The sequence below is a fragment of the Aptenodytes patagonicus genome, chromosome 19 (assembly GCF_965638725.1).
Source record: "Aptenodytes patagonicus chromosome 19, bAptPat1.pri.cur, whole genome shotgun sequence".
Taxonomy (NCBI): domain Eukaryota; kingdom Metazoa; phylum Chordata; class Aves; order Sphenisciformes; family Spheniscidae; genus Aptenodytes; species Aptenodytes patagonicus.
Genome location: NC_134967.1, coordinates 4,808,148 through 4,825,891, shown reverse-complemented (window position 1 = coordinate 4,825,891; position 17,744 = coordinate 4,808,148). Strand labels below are relative to the sequence as shown.

The 17,744-nt window shown below is 41.5% G+C and overlaps 2 protein-coding genes across 11 annotated transcripts in view; one reads left to right on the top strand and one right to left on the bottom strand.

The window, feature by feature from the left end:
- Positions 1 to 3,562, top strand: part of PIK3CD (phosphatidylinositol-4,5-bisphosphate 3-kinase catalytic subunit delta) — a 55,832-nt gene extending 52,270 nt beyond the window's left edge. For 6 of the 7 annotated variants that reach the window (XM_076356110.1, XM_076356109.1, XM_076356112.1 and 3 more), the window contains 4 exons: positions 128 to 251; positions 2,056 to 2,201; positions 2,452 to 2,584; positions 3,171 to 3,562. In XM_076356110.1, coding sequence (XP_076212225.1) covers positions 128 to 251; positions 2,056 to 2,201; positions 2,452 to 2,584; positions 3,171 to 3,308 — 541 coding nt within the window. In that variant the 3' untranslated portion in view covers positions 3,309 to 3,562. Of the gene's footprint in view, positions 1 to 127; positions 252 to 2,055; positions 2,202 to 2,451; positions 2,585 to 3,170 lie in introns of those variants that run through there. The other variant, XM_076356113.1, reaches the window with a different exon arrangement.
- A 4,991-nt stretch (positions 3,563 to 8,553) lies between these two features.
- Positions 8,554 to 17,744, bottom strand: part of CLSTN1 (calsyntenin 1) — a 40,802-nt gene continuing 31,611 nt past the window's right edge. For all 4 annotated transcript variants that reach the window (XM_076356114.1, XM_076356117.1, XM_076356115.1 and 1 more), the window contains 8 exons: positions 17,170 to 17,327; positions 16,351 to 16,499; positions 15,608 to 15,834; positions 15,002 to 15,172; positions 14,254 to 14,399; positions 12,533 to 12,668; positions 11,918 to 12,102; positions 8,554 to 11,230 (listed from right to left, as the gene is read on the bottom strand). In XM_076356114.1, the coding sequence (XP_076212229.1) occupies positions 11,036 to 11,230; positions 11,918 to 12,102; positions 12,533 to 12,668; positions 14,254 to 14,399; positions 15,002 to 15,172; positions 15,608 to 15,834; positions 16,351 to 16,499; positions 17,170 to 17,327 (1,367 nt within the window). In that variant the 3' untranslated portion in view covers positions 8,554 to 11,035. The remainder of the gene's footprint in view (positions 11,231 to 11,917; positions 12,103 to 12,532; positions 12,669 to 14,253; positions 14,400 to 15,001; positions 15,173 to 15,607; positions 15,835 to 16,350; positions 16,500 to 17,169; positions 17,328 to 17,744) is intronic.

The window sequence follows — 17,744 nt, the reverse complement described above, 5'->3', positions numbered from 1 at the left end:
AACATGCGATTCCCTTACCTTCTCCTGCAGGTTTGTGTGGGGGAAGCCATAAAAACAACTTTCCCGGTGGTGAAGTACAGGTGTTCAAAGTAAAATTTTCTTTCAATGTTTTTCTTACCCTCTTTAGTGACGCGTTAGAACAAGCTATAGAGGAGTTCACTCTTTCTTGTGCTGGGTACTGCGTGGCAACATACGTGCTGGGGATAGGTGACCGGCACAGTGATAACATCATGATCCGGGAAACTGGACAGGTATGGGGATTCACTGCTGCTGTTGAATACTGGAAGAGGGGCATGAAAGCTACTTAGCAATGGACAGATACATCCCAGTGCAATCTTACGGCTAAGGAATGTACCTCACCTTCCAGCCGAGAGGCAGACTGGACAAATATTCTCAATAGCTTCTATCATTAAGAGGGTAAATACAGTTTTATAATTTGAATTACAATTCTGTAAGCATCACTGCCATCAGCTGCCGCTGTTAATACCCACTTTGAAATTACGGTGGAGCAATTCATACCTCTCAGACCTAAAATTGTCTGCAGATGCAAACTCAAGCACTGTACTTATCAGTCTGAAGACTTACTTGGCTTCAGCAGAGTCACAAATTGCTTGTAGTTGCTAGGTAAGATCCTCAGTTACTTACCCAAGCTGATATATTTGTAGTCTTCCTCCTGGAAAAAAATGTTTGTTGTGTTGGTGTTGTTCCCCCCCCCAAATGAATGCAAGTGATCAGCATAGTTTTAATTTCACATTGATACCTGTACTGATTCCTTTACTCCTCTATTCCACAAGAATAGCTACCAGAGTTTGTATCTTATCTTCTCATACACTGTTTGGAAGACAAAGGGCAAAACTAGGAAAAAGAAAATCCCTTTGCTAACAGGACACGTACTGAACTACATCAGTAATATTTTGGTAAAGGGGGAAGTCTAAGCTATCTTTCTTACTTAATTGTGAATTCTACAAAGCCTAAAACAACTCTGTGCTAGTTCCTGCAGGTCCAGTGAAGTCAGCTAGTTAATATTTGAAAGTAAGAAATTGGCTGCTGATGTTTTGGGACTCGTAGCTCTCAGGTACGCGCAGCTGCCTGCCTGCACTGTTTCTGTGTAGCATCCCACTCCTCTACATCTTATTTCCCTAAATCAAGCAGTCGTGGTCAAAGACACCTCGTAGTGCCTTTGTGTCCTGGTTTCGGCTGGGATAGAATCAGTTTTCTTCCTAGCAGCTGGTACAGCGTCGGAAACCAGGACACTTTGTTCTGGGGTCACAGCAGGGACAGAGACACGGTGTCATTTGTTAACGAGACACTGACCTCCCTCCCTGGGCTGTGACTTGCAGCAGCCCTTACCTAGGACTGCCTCTTCTCCCCATTTAAAAAAAAAAAAGAAAAAAAAATGCTGGGCAGGGAGCTTACAAAACTGTTTCTGCAGAGCAGAGGCCACTCGGTTACTTGTCCACTTGAGGGAGCTGATGCCCTGCGGTATACAGCCTTGGGTTTTGCACATCCAGGGTTTACAGCGGCTCTGCAAAATTGCCATAGTGTGCAAGGTTCTGCACATGATCCTCCTTCCCATCGCTGCACTAGTGGTGCAACGACTTTGCTGTGCTTGGTATTTAAAAAAAAAAAAGGGGGGGGGGGGAAGCCTTACCTGAGCAAGTAATATTTTATAGCAACTTGAAAACAGGACATCTTTCCACGCACTGTCTGGGACTGCAGACTGCCCTGGTAGGGTGCCCATTTTAGTTCTCTTTCTGCTTCTACTAGTGACACACTAAGGCTTTACAAAAACCAGAAATTTCTTCAGATATACCAAGTATTGAAGAGGTAAGTACCTTTTCTGTCCTATCCAACGTCTAATTACGCTAGGGAGTATCTTGGCAAGTAAATATTGCCTCTTTTCCCAAAGGAGTGCCATGGGAGAGGTCATTTTTCTCCCTCCCGAAATCCTATGGTCAGTACCTTTTGAATACAGTAACTGTGAAGAGAACTCGACACTGATCAGCTAAAATAGATACTATTCTGAAAACAATTTTTTTTCTTCCTTATTTTCAGCTGTTCCATATTGATTTTGGTCACTTTTTGGGGAACTTCAAGACTAAATTTGGTATTAATAGAGAACGAGTTCCTTTCATCTTAACCTACGACTTTGTGCATGTCATCCAGCAAGGAAAAACTAACAACAATGAGAAGTTTGAAAGGTAAGTGTCAGCAGTTAAACTTGACTTAAGCTTTTTGGGCTCTGAATTTTCAGAATGTATTTCCACCAAAGATATGAAAAGATTCTTCCACATGAAAGAAAATAAATCATTATCTACCTGTTAGAGAAGGTGAAAGAGCATGGTAGTCATCAACGCAGACAGCGGGGTTCAGACTCATATGTAGTCTTGCTGTATAAAATGGTGTAGCTTGCAGTCTTCATTCCTTTGTCTCATCTTCCTTTCTGAACAGGTTCAGGGGTTACTGTGAAAAAGCCTATATGATCCTGAGGCGCCATGGTCTTCTCTTCCTGCACTTGTTTGCACTGATGAAAGCTGCTGGCCTGCCAGAACTCAGCTGCTCTAAAGACATTCAGTATCTAAAGGTAAGAAAAGCAGAGCCCAGATACGCTTAAAACCAAATACCTGATCGTGTAGCTCAGCGAGGAGGAGTTCAGTGTGGAAGGGCATATTATTTGAAGTAAATGATCTCCAAAAATCATGAGTGGATGTCCAACTTCCATGTGCAGGACGTCAGAAATGCCAGATACGGGTGCTCGGGAAATAACTTCACATTCTTCAGCACAAAAGCAGTAGGTACCGTGTACAGCCGCTTGCAGGGAAGGAGACGGAGCTCTTCGGTTGCGTATCATTTTCTGTTCCCAGCTCGCCTCTTCAGTTATAACCACCTAGCCCAGGCCAACTGAAAGACAGTAGCTTTGTACAAGGGCACTAAAAACCCTACTGTTTCCCTGCTCCCAACGTAAGAGTAGGATGCATGTATTTATCAGAATGAAAAAACCTTGTGCGACTACAGTAACTATTTAAAACAACTAACGGCTACTCGTTTCCTACTTGGTGCTCCTTTCAATGGAGTAGTTTCTTAGTGAGTAAACATCTTAGTAGTTGAGCAGTTAATTCTTCAGTTGTGCTTTCAGTGAGGCTACACAGATTTCTGCCTCTTACCTTCAGGATTCCCTAGCTCTTGGGAAAACAGATGAGGAGGCACTGAAGCACTTCAGACTGAAGTTTAATGAAGCCCTGCGAGAGAGCTGGAAAACCAAAGTGAACTGGCTGGCGCACAACGTATCCAAAGATAACAGACAGTAGAGCAACATCAGCCTGCACACTTGCTCCAAGAGAATGTAATACCCGCACTGAGTCCAGCGGTTGTAGACAGGTTTTTAAAGACTGATGAATGTTGCTGTGTTGAAGACCCTGCACCTGCATTCCGAGGTCAGACATTTCTGCATGACTGAAAAATTGTTGGACTGTCATCAGCCGCATAATCATGTCTGCTGTAGATCTTTGGGGGACAAGGGAGAGACATGAGGCAATAAAATTACTGCATACAGTGAAAGGTAGGTAGATGTACTGTATCCTTAAGAACTTGTTAAGCTTCAAATACATCTTCTAATGGAAGAGTTCAGGCAGTTGTAACATCCTTCCAGCGTGTTAATGTGTCTATTTCTATTTTCTTGAAAATTTAGCTGAACACTGAGAACCTACTATCCCTGTAGCTCTTATACTATAGCCCATCTTCTAGGTCCCCACCATTACAGCTCAGAGATGGTAACTTCACCACGTGATTGCTCCTCCTACCCTGTTTCAGTGTACACCAAGGTAGGTCAGCTTAAATCACCACTGAAGCTGACGTGGACAAATTGTTTTACTCTGCATTGTGACAGGGTAAAAATATCCATGCTGTCATGTTACTTTCTCTCTGCTACAGACGCCAAAGTGTTCGGAAACTGAACTGGAACCCAGCTATTGCTGTCAAAAAAACTGGTGCCACAAGAACAGGCTTGGATTGGCCAATGGGTTAGGTATTTTTGTTTGCTTTCCTAAGTCAGACTTTAGTTGCGCCTCAAGCAATTCCAGGATTTCTGCGTTTATTCTGGTTTTAAGCCTGAAAACAGCAAGAACTGCATTTTCAAAATTGGCATGTAACATTGGTTGCTACGTGTGCCTCCTGCTGGGGTGCATTAGAGCTCGTTTGCCACCTGGTTTCCCTGTAACACGCGCAGGCAGGGCACTGGCCTACACCTCCGCAATCCCTGGGATGCAGCACTCTCGTTCCAGTGTCAGCTGGGACAGAAGGCACAGAATGGTGCCAAAGTTATTTGGCCAGTCTGCCTTCCTGTGCAAGGATAGAGGAGTGCCAGATGAGCGGGTTTAACACTGAAACACTTACGTGGAGTAAGTTGCATCTCAACTCTCATCTTCTTCCAAATGTATTCCCTGTTCCTTTCCACACTCTTCCTCTTCTCAACCGTGGTACGCGACTCCTTGTCTGTTGTTAGAGCTGGTGTGCAAAGACTGTGTGTCTGTATGGGGGTTCAGCCAAAGAGTAAGCTGTGGTCATCTGTGCCGGTACCTGAGTCAGGACAAACTGTCTACTCCAGCCTCCTCCTGTTCTCACCGCTGCCTCCGTCTCCTCCCCAAGCAGAATCTGTCCCATCTCCCACAAGGTGCTGTAATCAATCACGTACTTCTACTCGTGTCATATTTTTGTCTCCAGCTAGTGTCCTCACCTGGTGAGCGGTTCCGAGCACTGGTGTTGCACAGGGACCGATGAACAGGAGCCGCTGCTACCGCTCAGTGCCTCACACGAGCATAGCGCGGTGCATCAAGCAGGCTGCAGCCTATGGGCTCATGCTGGAAGATAGGTGGAGTAGCGTGGTTAGTACCTGCTTCCTTTAGCGGTTCCCTGGGGTGATCCCGTTCATTTCCCCGTGTTCTCCACACCATCAGGTTCCTATGGAGGTGCTATCATTGCTGCCTTTTAAAGACTAGCATAGTCTAATTTTCAAGACACCCCTGAAGCTAACTCCTGTATTTAATTTGTATGCCTTTAACTAGGTTGAGCGATTTTCTTTTACTCACAGAACTGGTTTTTAAACCCTTACTTACTCTTATGTAGGTGAAAAAAATACAGGCATTTCAGATCCTGTTTCTCAGGTGACGAGAGATGCATATATTGCCAAATGATGGACTACTCTCTCATGTAAATTTAGCTTCCATGTCTGGTTTAAAATCCCCACAAAACCAGCAAGTTTAGGACAGTGACTGAACTGGCCTGTTTATTCCTAATAAATCTTCCCTGTCATGGGATAAATTTGATTTGATAGTGTTTTTGCATCCAGCACATAGGTACAACTCATTCCTGACTTTTGGCTCTTTTTAATACTTTAAAATCAGGTACCTCTGTACTTTAAAATTAAAAGAATGCTGCCCTATACTGGCTGTTTAAGTAAGTCCACTCTTTTTTTTTTTTAAAGAGGACAGGTTCAAATATATTTGTTCTTCACCAGCTGCACAGCTAAGTTAACACTGCCTTAAAAAAGTAACTTCTACCCTAACTAGAAATGACTAGTAGTAGGTAATACTAGGTTTGGTCAGTGAATGGAATATGAAGCACCTTTAATAACCCCCTTCCCTCATTACCTTTACATACAAACAGATGCTAGGAGATGATGATCTAGTGTTACGCTGTTGCTAATTTAAATTTTGATTTAAAGTACTGTTTCTTTTCATAAAAGATGTTATGCTATGAAGTCTGTTCTATACTGTTTTGTATATTTTAATATAAACCAGGTTGCCTCTCATAGAGCACCAGTTACTAGAAGAAGCAGTGATATAGAAGACAACTCATTTTAACTTTATATAACCCTTGGAGATCCCATTTTTCCACACCTTTCAAACGATACTGTACGTGACCGAGAAGTGGCCAGAATATTTGAAGCTAGAACAGCATGTACCCTTCCAAGTGATCCAGATATTACTTAGTAACACATTTCTCTGTAACAGTTCTTCAGCATATTGTTTAATAATAAGTAATACTGAAAGTATGTTTGCAGCAGGTAATTTTTTTTGCTGTACTTTCTCTGTTACAGACCCTCCTTAGCTAGAACTGAAAGCTAGCTTCCTATCTTCTCTAACTATGCATTTGACCATAACACTAGGAAAACAGCAGCAGATAAAAGTGTACAAACTGACCTGCAGGAAACAAACCACCATCTCGACTGGAGCCAGCACTCTAGGACTGGTGCTGCTTCTAGCGATTAGCCTAAAGAAACTTCCTGCTGTTGTCTTGGAGCATTGTCCTCGGTGAAAGATGAGCTCTCTGCAACGTGCTATAAATTACTGTCACGGATGTGGTTCTCCTCAGTCTAGAATACTCCTCGCGGTTTTCTTGACCTGAACAGCAGATAGTGGTCTCGGGTTTCAAATTAGATCTTAAAACAGTGAATCCGTATTTGCAATTAGAAGTACAGTAGTATGGAACTGAACTGGTCAACAAATTACAAGAGTAAATCATCAGCCTTTTTTTTTTTTTAGCTGTTTTAAGCATTACAATTCTCCTTTCCCGTGCCAGATTATATAGCCTCATGCTTCACAGGCTAGGAGGGTGCTGGGTGTCACAATTTAAATTGGAAGTAGGAGGATGGATGCTTGGATCTCTTACATCCAATTAAAAAAAATAGAATCCATTAAGGACTTGGACAAAGGCAAACATTTCCATGGGGTAGCAGACTACCACGTGTCAGCTGCTCTACAACTGACAGCAAGTCTGCGCTTGCTTTCACAGCAAGACGCTGCTGTGTACACCATCTGATGACGGTGTTGCTTACCTTATTTTTTTTCCCCTGGAAAAACAGCTCACGTGATGCTACTTCCCAGTTAATATGCAGGACTAACGCACACAATGCCCGGTAAGCACCTTGTGCATCAAACCTTCGTGTCACCTGCCCTCTAGGATGATGCATTTACAAGGTTCCACTGTTGTCTTCTAACAACTTGATGCCATCTTTTGTAATTCTTCGAGGTTTTTGTAAGAGCCACATTGGTGGAGACCAAGCATTCTGCACCCAAGCTTAATGGGATATAGAGAAAACTTGCCACAATCATGGAATAAAGTAAGGTTGGCAGGGATCCTGCCGAAGTACTAAATAAGAAATGCAAAAAGGGGAACAGCAGCCCAACACGCAACCTCGTAACAGTTGTTTTGATATTAGAAGAAAATACTGCAGGATTTAGAGCTCTTTGCATGCTAATCAGTGAGAAAACAGTACTGCACACATCTAACTCACTGCTCCCTCAGTCGGGAGAGGCAGACGTTTCTGACCTCCCCGTGTTTCCTCCCTTGGGGTGGCATGCCCAGACTCTGCTTGCTTGCAGAGTTCCCTGTGGCCACACAACTTTGCTCCATTTTAGAGAACAGATAAATATTGCTATTGCCTTCCTTATTAAACTAATTTACAGAGCAGAAAGTATGCAAAAATATCAGGCCATGTGCAAGCTGAGATGCACTTGAAACCACAACAACCTCATCAGTGGCTTGTACATTCTTGTGGAAGGGAAGAAACATACCACACACGTAAGCGTAAAAGCAATTCTCTGACACGGCCACAAACTGATAATCCAGGATCCTGCCTGTCCTACTGCAGCGAGGCAGTCTCGCCTGGTAGTTTCCTTAGTCACTCTTAGGTACTTGGTTTGCAGGCTCGCAGCAGTTCATACCTTCAGCCGTTGCTTTGGTAGTGTTTCCAGAACACTCGGGCCCTAGTTTTCCAGAAGTACAAAGCAGCAGTGCTGACGTCATCTGTCCTTCAACTTTAGGAGTGCAATAAACCAAAATTGTATCAGCGTAAGCTGCAAGAACTGAGCAATTCCAAAGGTGTTTCTCAATCCAGCACAGAGAGGTTACTTAGTCTAGAAAATTGACTTACCTACAAGAAGTAAAAATATCAGAGTCATCAAGCGGACCTTCTTCCTTGTACACCACTGGAATAGCATCTTGAATGAGAGGCTGACGGCTGTATCGGGTCAGCAAAGAGCCTTTGACTCCAAATCTACAAAGCAGCAGCTCGCCTGATAGTTTTCAGCAAGTTGAATTGTACTGAAGATTGAAACTTAAATCACTTTCAAAAATATTACATTTCACTATATAAATAAGTACCTTCTGATTTTATAAATATGCTCAAAAGTGATACCCCTTTCTACTTCTATTTATTTAGAGATGTTTCTGTGATTATTTTTTTTAACTCTGTATAAACTGATCGTGCTTATTCTGTTGCCTTTGAAAAAAGAAGTATTTTTTTAAGCCAAACCATGGTTCTGCAAGAAGAGAATGTTTACATGTTTAACTTTTCAGTTGCTTTAGGTACATGTTTTGTAAGTCAAAAAATAAAAGATTGATAAATTGTACACAACGCGGCCGAAGTCTTTTCTATGCTTGAGAGATCAACGAAAACAAAACTCTTCTACTGCCACCAGCAGAGGCAATTAACACACAGTTAATGTAACTTGGTTCAACCTTGTTCCATTCAGTAAGAAATAAATGCAAACAACCTTTAGAACCAGAAATTTATTGTAGCTTATAGACTTTCCAAACTGACCTGTTACCAATATACACATCTGAAAAGTTATACCCACAGTGGCTACAAACTGCATCAGGACGTTTACAACCTTTCAGTATTACCATTATTAAGTCATGATCAGTTTTGGTCTAAAATACAGCAGCTACAGCAACAGTATATGGAAGGATAAGTCTTCTACACATTAACACAGGACAACTGTCAGACATAAGTTAAAAGTTTCCCAGTTTACTTAAAACTAGCAGTTATATTACCACGTAAGTAGTCAAAACCATTTCCCCATTTTAGAAATCTAAAATTTTACATTAAAAAAAAAAAAAAACAACCCCAAAAAACGGTAAGCTAGTTTTGTGGGTTCTCTTCCCTGCTTCCAGGTCCATCTACTATTGTAAAAGGCACTCCACAGTCAAGCGTTACCCCAGATAAAACCCACCATTAGATCCCATTACACACGTCACTAGGTGAGAATAGGTCTGCTCGGAAAATCAAAACTATAGCAACTTTTGGATCAATCTTTAGCTTGTAACTCTTTGAATTGTGACCCTTCGTGCCCCACCCTTTGGGGCTTGCTTGTTGCTCCTCCAGCACGCTTACCCGGAGCAACATTTCCCTGCTGTGTACCGTCAGCCACTAACCAGCCTGCTAGGACACGCGTGGTCTGCGCACCTGGAACACAGGCAGACTGCATACAAGATCAAAACCGGGAACTTTGCTTACCGTGCTGAGGAGTGAAGGGAGTCCTAGTCTCCTGTTACAAGCAAAACAAGTTACTCTTTTTAATCCACCCCCAAAGGTAAAAATCAAGTAGAGCAGACATTCATTATTCAAGGCTCTGCGTAAGACCAAATGAAGTTAAATAAACAAGACCCGCCTTACCAAAAACCCAGCACTCTCCACCACGGGGTCATAACTTGCTTTTCGTACCTTTCAGCTATTTCTTCAGAAAAGTCCTTTGCAATTCCAAGTGAGAACTTTGATCAGAAACAACCAAAAATCATCTGGACTTGGAATAATATTAACGTGATTCCCAAGGTTTTCTGGTTGGATAATTTATGCTATAGCTGTCACCAGCAGGAAAGCACACTTACTAAGTGTAAACAAAGGCTTAATACACCAACGGTCCAAGTTACTGTACAAGGGGCTACAGGGAATGAGCAGGAGTGTGTTTAATAGAAATGAGACCAGCTATGCCCTAAACCCTCCCACTACCACATTAGAAAAACTGAACAGCCAAAAAAACCCAAAATACCTAGCCATGTAGACTGGTAGCCAAGGTGCACAGGTACACAGGTCTCAGGCTTTCCAGCTTCAGTTACCAGTGTAACAAATCAATCAACTAAAGGAATAATCCGCCCTGTCGGCAGCGTGAGCAGACCACCGCTGTACCACAGGCAGCCTCGCTGTAATTAACAGGAGCTGTGGCAACACACCACAGCAGCAGCACACCGATTTGCCCACCATCCAAGTAGTGTTTTTTCCCAATAGCTTACAAGCTCTTATGCCAAGACTTAATTGGAGGGGGGGGGGGGAAGGAAAAAAAAAAAAGAAAAACCCCAAACAAACAACTGTATTGCACAGGGCAGCTGAACCTCTGCAGAGGTTCCTAAAGCCTTTAGCATTTCTCACAAGCTTGTCCATTCCCTCTGCAAAAATAAAGGAGATGAAAGAAAAGGAAAGAAAAATTAAAGAAAAAACAGAGTGGGGCATGAGCGAACATCATGGCAGTCAAGGCCAATGACACTGTATTACTGAAACATCTACACTAGATAACTGTGCCCGTGCTCCTGCTGCAGTAGTATGAGACTTGTAGTATTTCATGCTTCATGATTTTTTACTTTAGCATGTTTTAAACCCCAATCCCTGTTTTCACTACCACAAATGACATAATTACATAATTGCAATATATTTACAAAATATTAAAAAGTCTGTTAATCTTCTACATATTAACCTCATTCTGCCACTTTACACATGCACTAATTTGGGGAAAAAAATTAAAAGAAATCAACAGGCTGAAATGAGCAGCTTTACCCTTTGTCAACAAGCAATCTTTGCATCTTTTAGAAAGAGAAAAAGGAACAAAGCCAAGTTTGTTTCACTGAGCAAAAAAAAAGACAGTTCAGAAATTCATGTGCAATGGCTACAGATCTGTCGAGTCACAGCTGAGATGACATGAAGGAAAAAGTGCAAGGTGGTTCCTCACATAGCGTAAAAAAAAAATCCAGTCACTGAGGCATGGCTGAAGGAAAAGAGGTGCTAACTACCATCCTAGAAACAGCATCAGGAACTAGCTGACATAACACAAACACTGGGATGTGTGTGGGTTGAATCTACTGGCCAGAATGATTTTTTTTTTTTGTTTTTTTTTTTTAAAACCACCATGAATCCTTGGTAGCAATGGAGTGTATTACAGCCGAGTCTTCTAGAGCAGAACCATAAAGACAAAGGGAACAGCTAGAATCAATAACTGAGGGTAGAGTCATCCCATTCCAGCTGTTGCTGTCTATTAACATTCTGTTGGTCCTCCTCCTGCTCTCCCTCTTCCTCCTCGCTGCTTTCAGACTCTGCGCTAGTGATGTCATCTTCTTCTCCATCTTCACTTTCTTCTTCCTCTTCCTCCTCTTCCTCTTCACTGCTGTGTTGATCCTCGTAAGTCTGTTAAGACAGAAATCAGCTGTTGAGATCATACTGGCCGGAATTCTTTTTATTCTTTTCAATTCAGGCACAAGGCACTATATTGAGAAAGAGCTATTACAGACTCCTTACCGTTTGTAGAAGTTCAGCAGTAATTAGGCAACCAGAAAAGAAAAAGGAAGTAGCGCTCTTTAAAATAGCTTTGCAACATTGCTTATCGATCCTGTCACTCTAAACAAACTAATTCTGAAGTGTGATCCAGTACTTCAAATTCTACTGGAAAAGGCTCTTTCGGTAGGGTCACACAAAGAGCATTAAGGTTGCACATCTTTCTTGCTCCTGATTTTCTAAAAATTCAGACGTCAACCACAGGAGAAGGAAACATCATAAACACAGATGTTTCGACAATAAATTCTTGCAACTTTGGAAAAAAGCGGACCATGGTTAAGGTAGGGTGCAGCATGACAAACACTAGTGTCGGACACTGACCTATAAAATCCAATTATGTATCGTGAAGCTCTAACCCATGCAAGATCCCAAACGTAACCGCTCTTGGCATTTGTCACTTTGGCGCATTCGTTAAAAATTCACAGTTCACGTCTCTACTCTGTGTTCAGTGGCTGGTTTTGCTCTACTGCTCTGCCCATGCACAATCATACCCATTACAGCTGGAAAAGGGCATTTTAAGTGCTGAGGCACCAGCTTTACCTCCATGGGGTTCACAGTGATGGTCAAAGCAGAGTCATCCCAGTCCATCTCATTTTCCTTTCCAGTGTCCTGGTCCCGCATCGTTCTCTGATGTGCAGCTCGGATCCGGAACACTCCCAGAATAATCATAAAAACCAGGAAACTGACACAAACTACAATCACAACCGTGGCTGTGCTGGGAACGACTGCAACAAGAAAAGGAAAGGAGTTTCTTAGATGATGCTGATAAGTAACTCTTACACAATGCTAATAATTAGTCCTCTGTTCCCATCACCTGCAAAAGGGCAATGGCATTATACAAATATTGTATGTAGCTACACAGAGGCAGTTTGTCTAAGGCCACTTAAAAAAAGTTGGAGAATAAGAACTAAAACTTAGTTCCTTAAGTATAATTACATCCATCTGAAGGACTGACAACACATGGAAAGCAGATTTCACCACACACAGAGACTCCTCTCTCAAATGCCTATTCTTCCTCCTCTCACATCCTACACCCATGCCAAATTAATATAATTAAAACAGAAAGGACAGATACCACGACTCATCAAGGGAATAATGCTGCAGTTCTTTCCTCATGCCATTTTCAGCTGAACTTCAACGACTGAGAATTCTTACCTGAAAATGGATGAGGGTTAGCTAAGTTGTGACCAGAGAGATCAACAAATGTATGATGCACTGGATGAACAAATTGTGGTTGTGCAGCTATGTGATTAGCATGTTCAACTGGGTTAGCTGTGTGGATAACGTTCACCTAGGAACAAAAAGAAAACGTTAAACTCCAGAAATGCAACAGTTTATTTCTGAAGAGAAAGAAAGACAGAAAGACAGAAAGACAGACAGAAAGACAGAAAGACAGAAAGAAAGAGAAAAAAAGAAAAAAAAATAATCTATTTCCCAGAGCAGGCATCCAAATTCTCCTTCAACACAGCAATGGCTTGTCTCAGGGGACGATCATTCCCATCAGTAGCTCCTCCTATGTTACAATTCCTCATCACAAACCCCTTCAGTTTCACAGCTCTCAAAGCTGTTTTAGTTTGCCTGGCAAGTTTGTGTACAGACACCAGTATTTCAGAATAGAACAGATAAAGCCAGTTTATTTTCAAATTTGGTAGCCAGCCATTTTAATCCTGAAATAACAGTATATACAAAGATATGTAACACAGTAACTACATTTTCGTCATTCCCATCTTTTCTTATTCTGCTGTGTATCTTCAGCTAACACCAAAGAAAAAAAATCCGTATTACAGTCAAAGGGTTAAGAAAAAACTATTCTTTACAGTTTAACCCACACTTAGCAGAGCTGGCTTTTAGGTACAACTGCAAGCTCATCGTTTGCACAGCGTATTTCACGTTTCCTTGCCAAACAAGCAGAGCTAAATATCCCCCTCCTGTGGTGGAACACTGTGATATAGGGTACCTGACCAGCTGCACAACAGGAAGAGAACACGTTTACTAAGGAACAAGGAAAGCATGTGCAGTTCAACAGTTCGGTAAGATCCCAACTCAAGCTCACAGAATTTCCTCAGGAAACAAAACCACATTACTTAATAAAAAAATTCCTGTTCTGCAACACGAGAGGCTCCCCAGGCCACCATAACCACCCAACTAGCGGTAAATGCAATTAACTTTACTGTCATCCCTTTGGTCAGCTTTAAAAAGTAGAAATTCAAGCTCGTAGCTGAAAGATGCAGAAATACCTGACAGTTCCTTCCAATATAAATAACTTCGCATTCCAGCACCCAAAATTTTAGTGCCCTTTATGTTATCTTCTGCTGTACTTCCATATATTTGATATAAGCGTACTAAGTAATAATTGACCTGTATTCTACTGCAGAGGAAATACAATTTTAGCCTGTCTGTGCTCTTACACAAGCCCTTAGTATCAGCATTTTAAGCATCACACAAGCAAAACAGTAAAGGGCCCAGCAAGTTCATTTGCAGAATCCTAGACGTGTATAAGTGGCCTTATACACGAAGGCCACTCAAGTCTCTGGTAGCATTACTCTTACTCTGTTTGCTAGTTTTTTGCTAAATTAATATGCTGTCTTTCCAATTCAACCTTTTCGCCTTCACACTTCCATTAGCCATACTATTTCTTCTACAACACAACAGTTTCACCTCTGTTTAGGCAGCCTTATTAAAGCTGAAATGTAGGATTAAGAACACATTTATATAGAGAATACAGCCTGAAATGCACACGTTCATTAATATTTATTTACAGGACAAAAATCTAAATCAACAATTGATCGATTATCTATCAGTTGAGGCAACAACTTCCATCCTCCTAGCCATCCATGCTCTAAAACTTCTCAGAGCGATCAGAGTAGCTTACATACCTCCACTTTAAACTCATTGCTGACATAGCGTCCATTAAGCTCAGAACAGACTAATTTGAACTTTCTGTCAAAGAGAGAAACGGTGTGCCAGTTTCTGTAGTGTATCAAATGCAAAACTTCTTCATAACTAGCCATAGTATCAACCCCTGTTGAGAGAAATAAACAAGTAAAATAATTTGCAAAAGCCTAGTGCAACATCACATACTCGACAAATACTACTGCCTTTCTTCAGGGAGGTTTTCTTGGCCAACAGATTTTCAGTTAGTAGAAAAAAGGTAACACCATAAAGATAGACACACACATCTGTGGCTCCACTGAAATTCTGTGGATTGATTTTGTGATAAAATCCTAGACCCAGTTAGTCTTTAGAGGGATTTTGGAAGCCTTTCTTTCGAATACATAACATACTCTGAACATAAAATAGAAAGGAATGATGCATGCTCCTAGGCACTGGATTATCTGTGCAAGGAACAAGCCTTTTCTGGGGCAAAGTGTACTTCATTTCCACAGTCCAGAGGTAACCTGCAACGTGGGACATGAGAGAAGAACAGAAAGGAGGTTCTAGAATGATGAGTTTTCTAGAATCGCAGCTTTCCACAAAATAGCTGTAACACCTCTGAGCTTGAAATTCTAGTCAAAAACAAAGTATTTGGAGTAAGGTGTTACAAACCATCTCTCTAGCACACTGTTCCCGTTATTGCCGTCTTCAAAGCCTTCCTACAAAAAGACCAAAAGTAGTAACCCCTACCTGTGATTATCATGCCCAGGTTGGAACTACTCATCTCAATGCCTTTCTGCTGTAATCGTGTCATGTCAATCTCCAGGCTTTCTTGTTCCTGATTTAGTTCTTCTCCTAGCACCGTCACCTCACACGTATCCAGGTTATGCATGATCTCTTCAGATACCAAAGACTCTTGTACTAAAAAGCAGAGAAAAAGCCAAAGATGAGGTAAGCAGAAACAAAGGTGAAGTAGACAAGAGCCCAGGAGCTATAAAATGTCACATGCAAACTCAACTCTTCTTCCAGAACAAATATAAAGATCTGGGCCTGAATTAAAGAGAGCACGTATTCATGAAATAATGATTTAAAAAAAAAAAAAAACAAAAATAGAATACAAACAAGGAATATTTACATGAAGATAAAGGCCTGGGCTTACTACCATCTCCAGGTAAATTTTTGTTAGCCCAGAGCAGAGTATCTACACTTTCCCACAAGAGATATACACCTTCTTTTCCCCTACTAGATTCTGTATTAAAAGAGAAATCCACGCCTCTTTGCAAGAGGAAGATCCTCCAACACGATCATTTAACGGGGTGAGGGCAGGCAACAGTCCTAAGCAGAAAAGGATGTTACCTGTAGGATCTTCATCGCCATCTCCCTCCGGCTCCACCTCCCGTGTAATGGTGCTTATTATGCGAAGCTCAGGAAAGAGGGCAACACCCTCAGAACTCTCAAACTCTGAAGCAGAGCGGGCAAAATGGTTGATGCCACTAAGGCTGATTTTTGGTTCCTCTGGTTGCAAGACCATTACATATCCCTCCACAGAAGGAATGGAGACACAGGCCTCTTCATTGAAACATCTATGAGATACAGAAGCAGTTTTGCACAGTCAAGGAGGCTATTTGAGAGGGAGGCACAATTATGCAGAGTAATTGCTTCATAAATTTTTAAGAAGCTCTGTCTCAGACCCAAGAGTCTTAAATGAATTCATGAACTGCATTGGAAAGTAAGAATTCCCCACCAAGGGACCAATCTTACAATTAGTTTTTACTTACAGTTAAGATTTGGCCCCATTTTCTATGCTACGACTAACAGCCACAGATAACACCTTTAATAAAGGCTGTGATACTGGAGACATACTCACAGCACGCCCTTCACAGCATACCCCTGCAGTAAGCTCCCCCCATCTTACACACTCCTTACTACGTTCTCAGGAAGAAAACAGAGTGCTGCTGTAAAATTCATTTGCCGTTTTCAAATGTGCGATGGTTACATACAGCAAGACTCCTTTGTTTATTGCAACTGAGATACATGAACGTCGTGCCAGGCTTCAGTATCACCGTACAGAGACGCATTATTTCAGCCCTAGGACATACTTGACAACACTGGTGATTTTAAGCCTCCGAATCCCAGGTGTTGGGAACTGGCGGGAATTCAGATAGGAGACGTGTTGCATGGCCTTATCAACCCTGTCAATGTCATCCCCTTCTAGGGTCAGCGTTGACTGACTGGGGTTCATGTGGATCTGAAACAACAGAAAAAGAAATAAATAAGAGAACACCCAAACAGTAACATGATCAGGTAATTAAAACTGGAAGTTCAGCACTACTTAGCCTGGTAAATGCTAGGATAATTACATCTGTATTCAAAGCAGTAAGGCCATTATTTACTGGCCTTGTAGTACACAGTCTAACTTCCCTATTCACTTCCCTATTCCAGTGGAATGTATTTAGTGTTTCGTTCTTTAAGAAAAAAAACTAGGCACTTATCATAGTTCTGATGTGAAGATTCTAGTAATGTGGAAGAGAGACAGCTAATATAAAGGAGAAATTTAGCTCTGTTCACACAACCTTGCTAGTACAAAAAGGCATGCAAGCTAGTCTCATTCTACTAAGCTGCTTGTTAAGAATATCTTTTATGTGACAACCTGGTATATCTGGTAAAACAGAGAGGCTTACAAATACGGAATTTCTCTTCAAGACTTAGAGAGAACACAGTAACTTTCATTCTTGAACTCCACTAAGACCATGTCTATACAAGAAAGATTTCCTAGTTTTCATGTAATTTTAATGCAAAACGTCACAATTGAGTAGCTTGTTTTATTCGGGACACCCCTACTAACTCTGCCAGCAAAACTTGTAACTATTATCAGCAAAGCAATATACATGCTCCCCTTTATTCATATGCAACTTTACCTTCACGCCCTTGCCAACACCATCAGCCATTTGCAAATCCAGTCCCTCTTTGCAAGTATATAGGCAATCTATCACTTTCTTGTTTTCCAGTTTACCAGAACGAATCATCAAACCTGCCAGATTGCCTCGGAAAAACTGAGCCATGTGGAGTTCACCACCTTCATAAAGGGAAGAAGGAAAAATCTTTATATGTTTTGATTCTTTTCATTTTTTTTTTCTTTTGTAAAACAACAAATATGCCTTCTGGTATCACAAAGTATTATATACATGCGGGTTAGTTTTTATCGATTCTGGGTGTTAACCTTGTGATTATGTTCAAGCATAAAGAAAGACTTAAACAGTTCACCATGCATATGGCCTTTGAAACAGGTGTGGCCATCTCGAACTGTGAAACTATTTCCGTAACAAACACTTCAAAAGAAATCGCCCATACAGCGAGGTGGTGTTCTTCAGAAATGAAAGGCAGAACCAATGAGATGAACTATGAAACCTCAATCTTCATTTTGAGGTAACGCCTCCTACTAGTCGGGTTCTCTACGAAAGGGGCAATGCCCATCAGGACAGAAGACGACAGC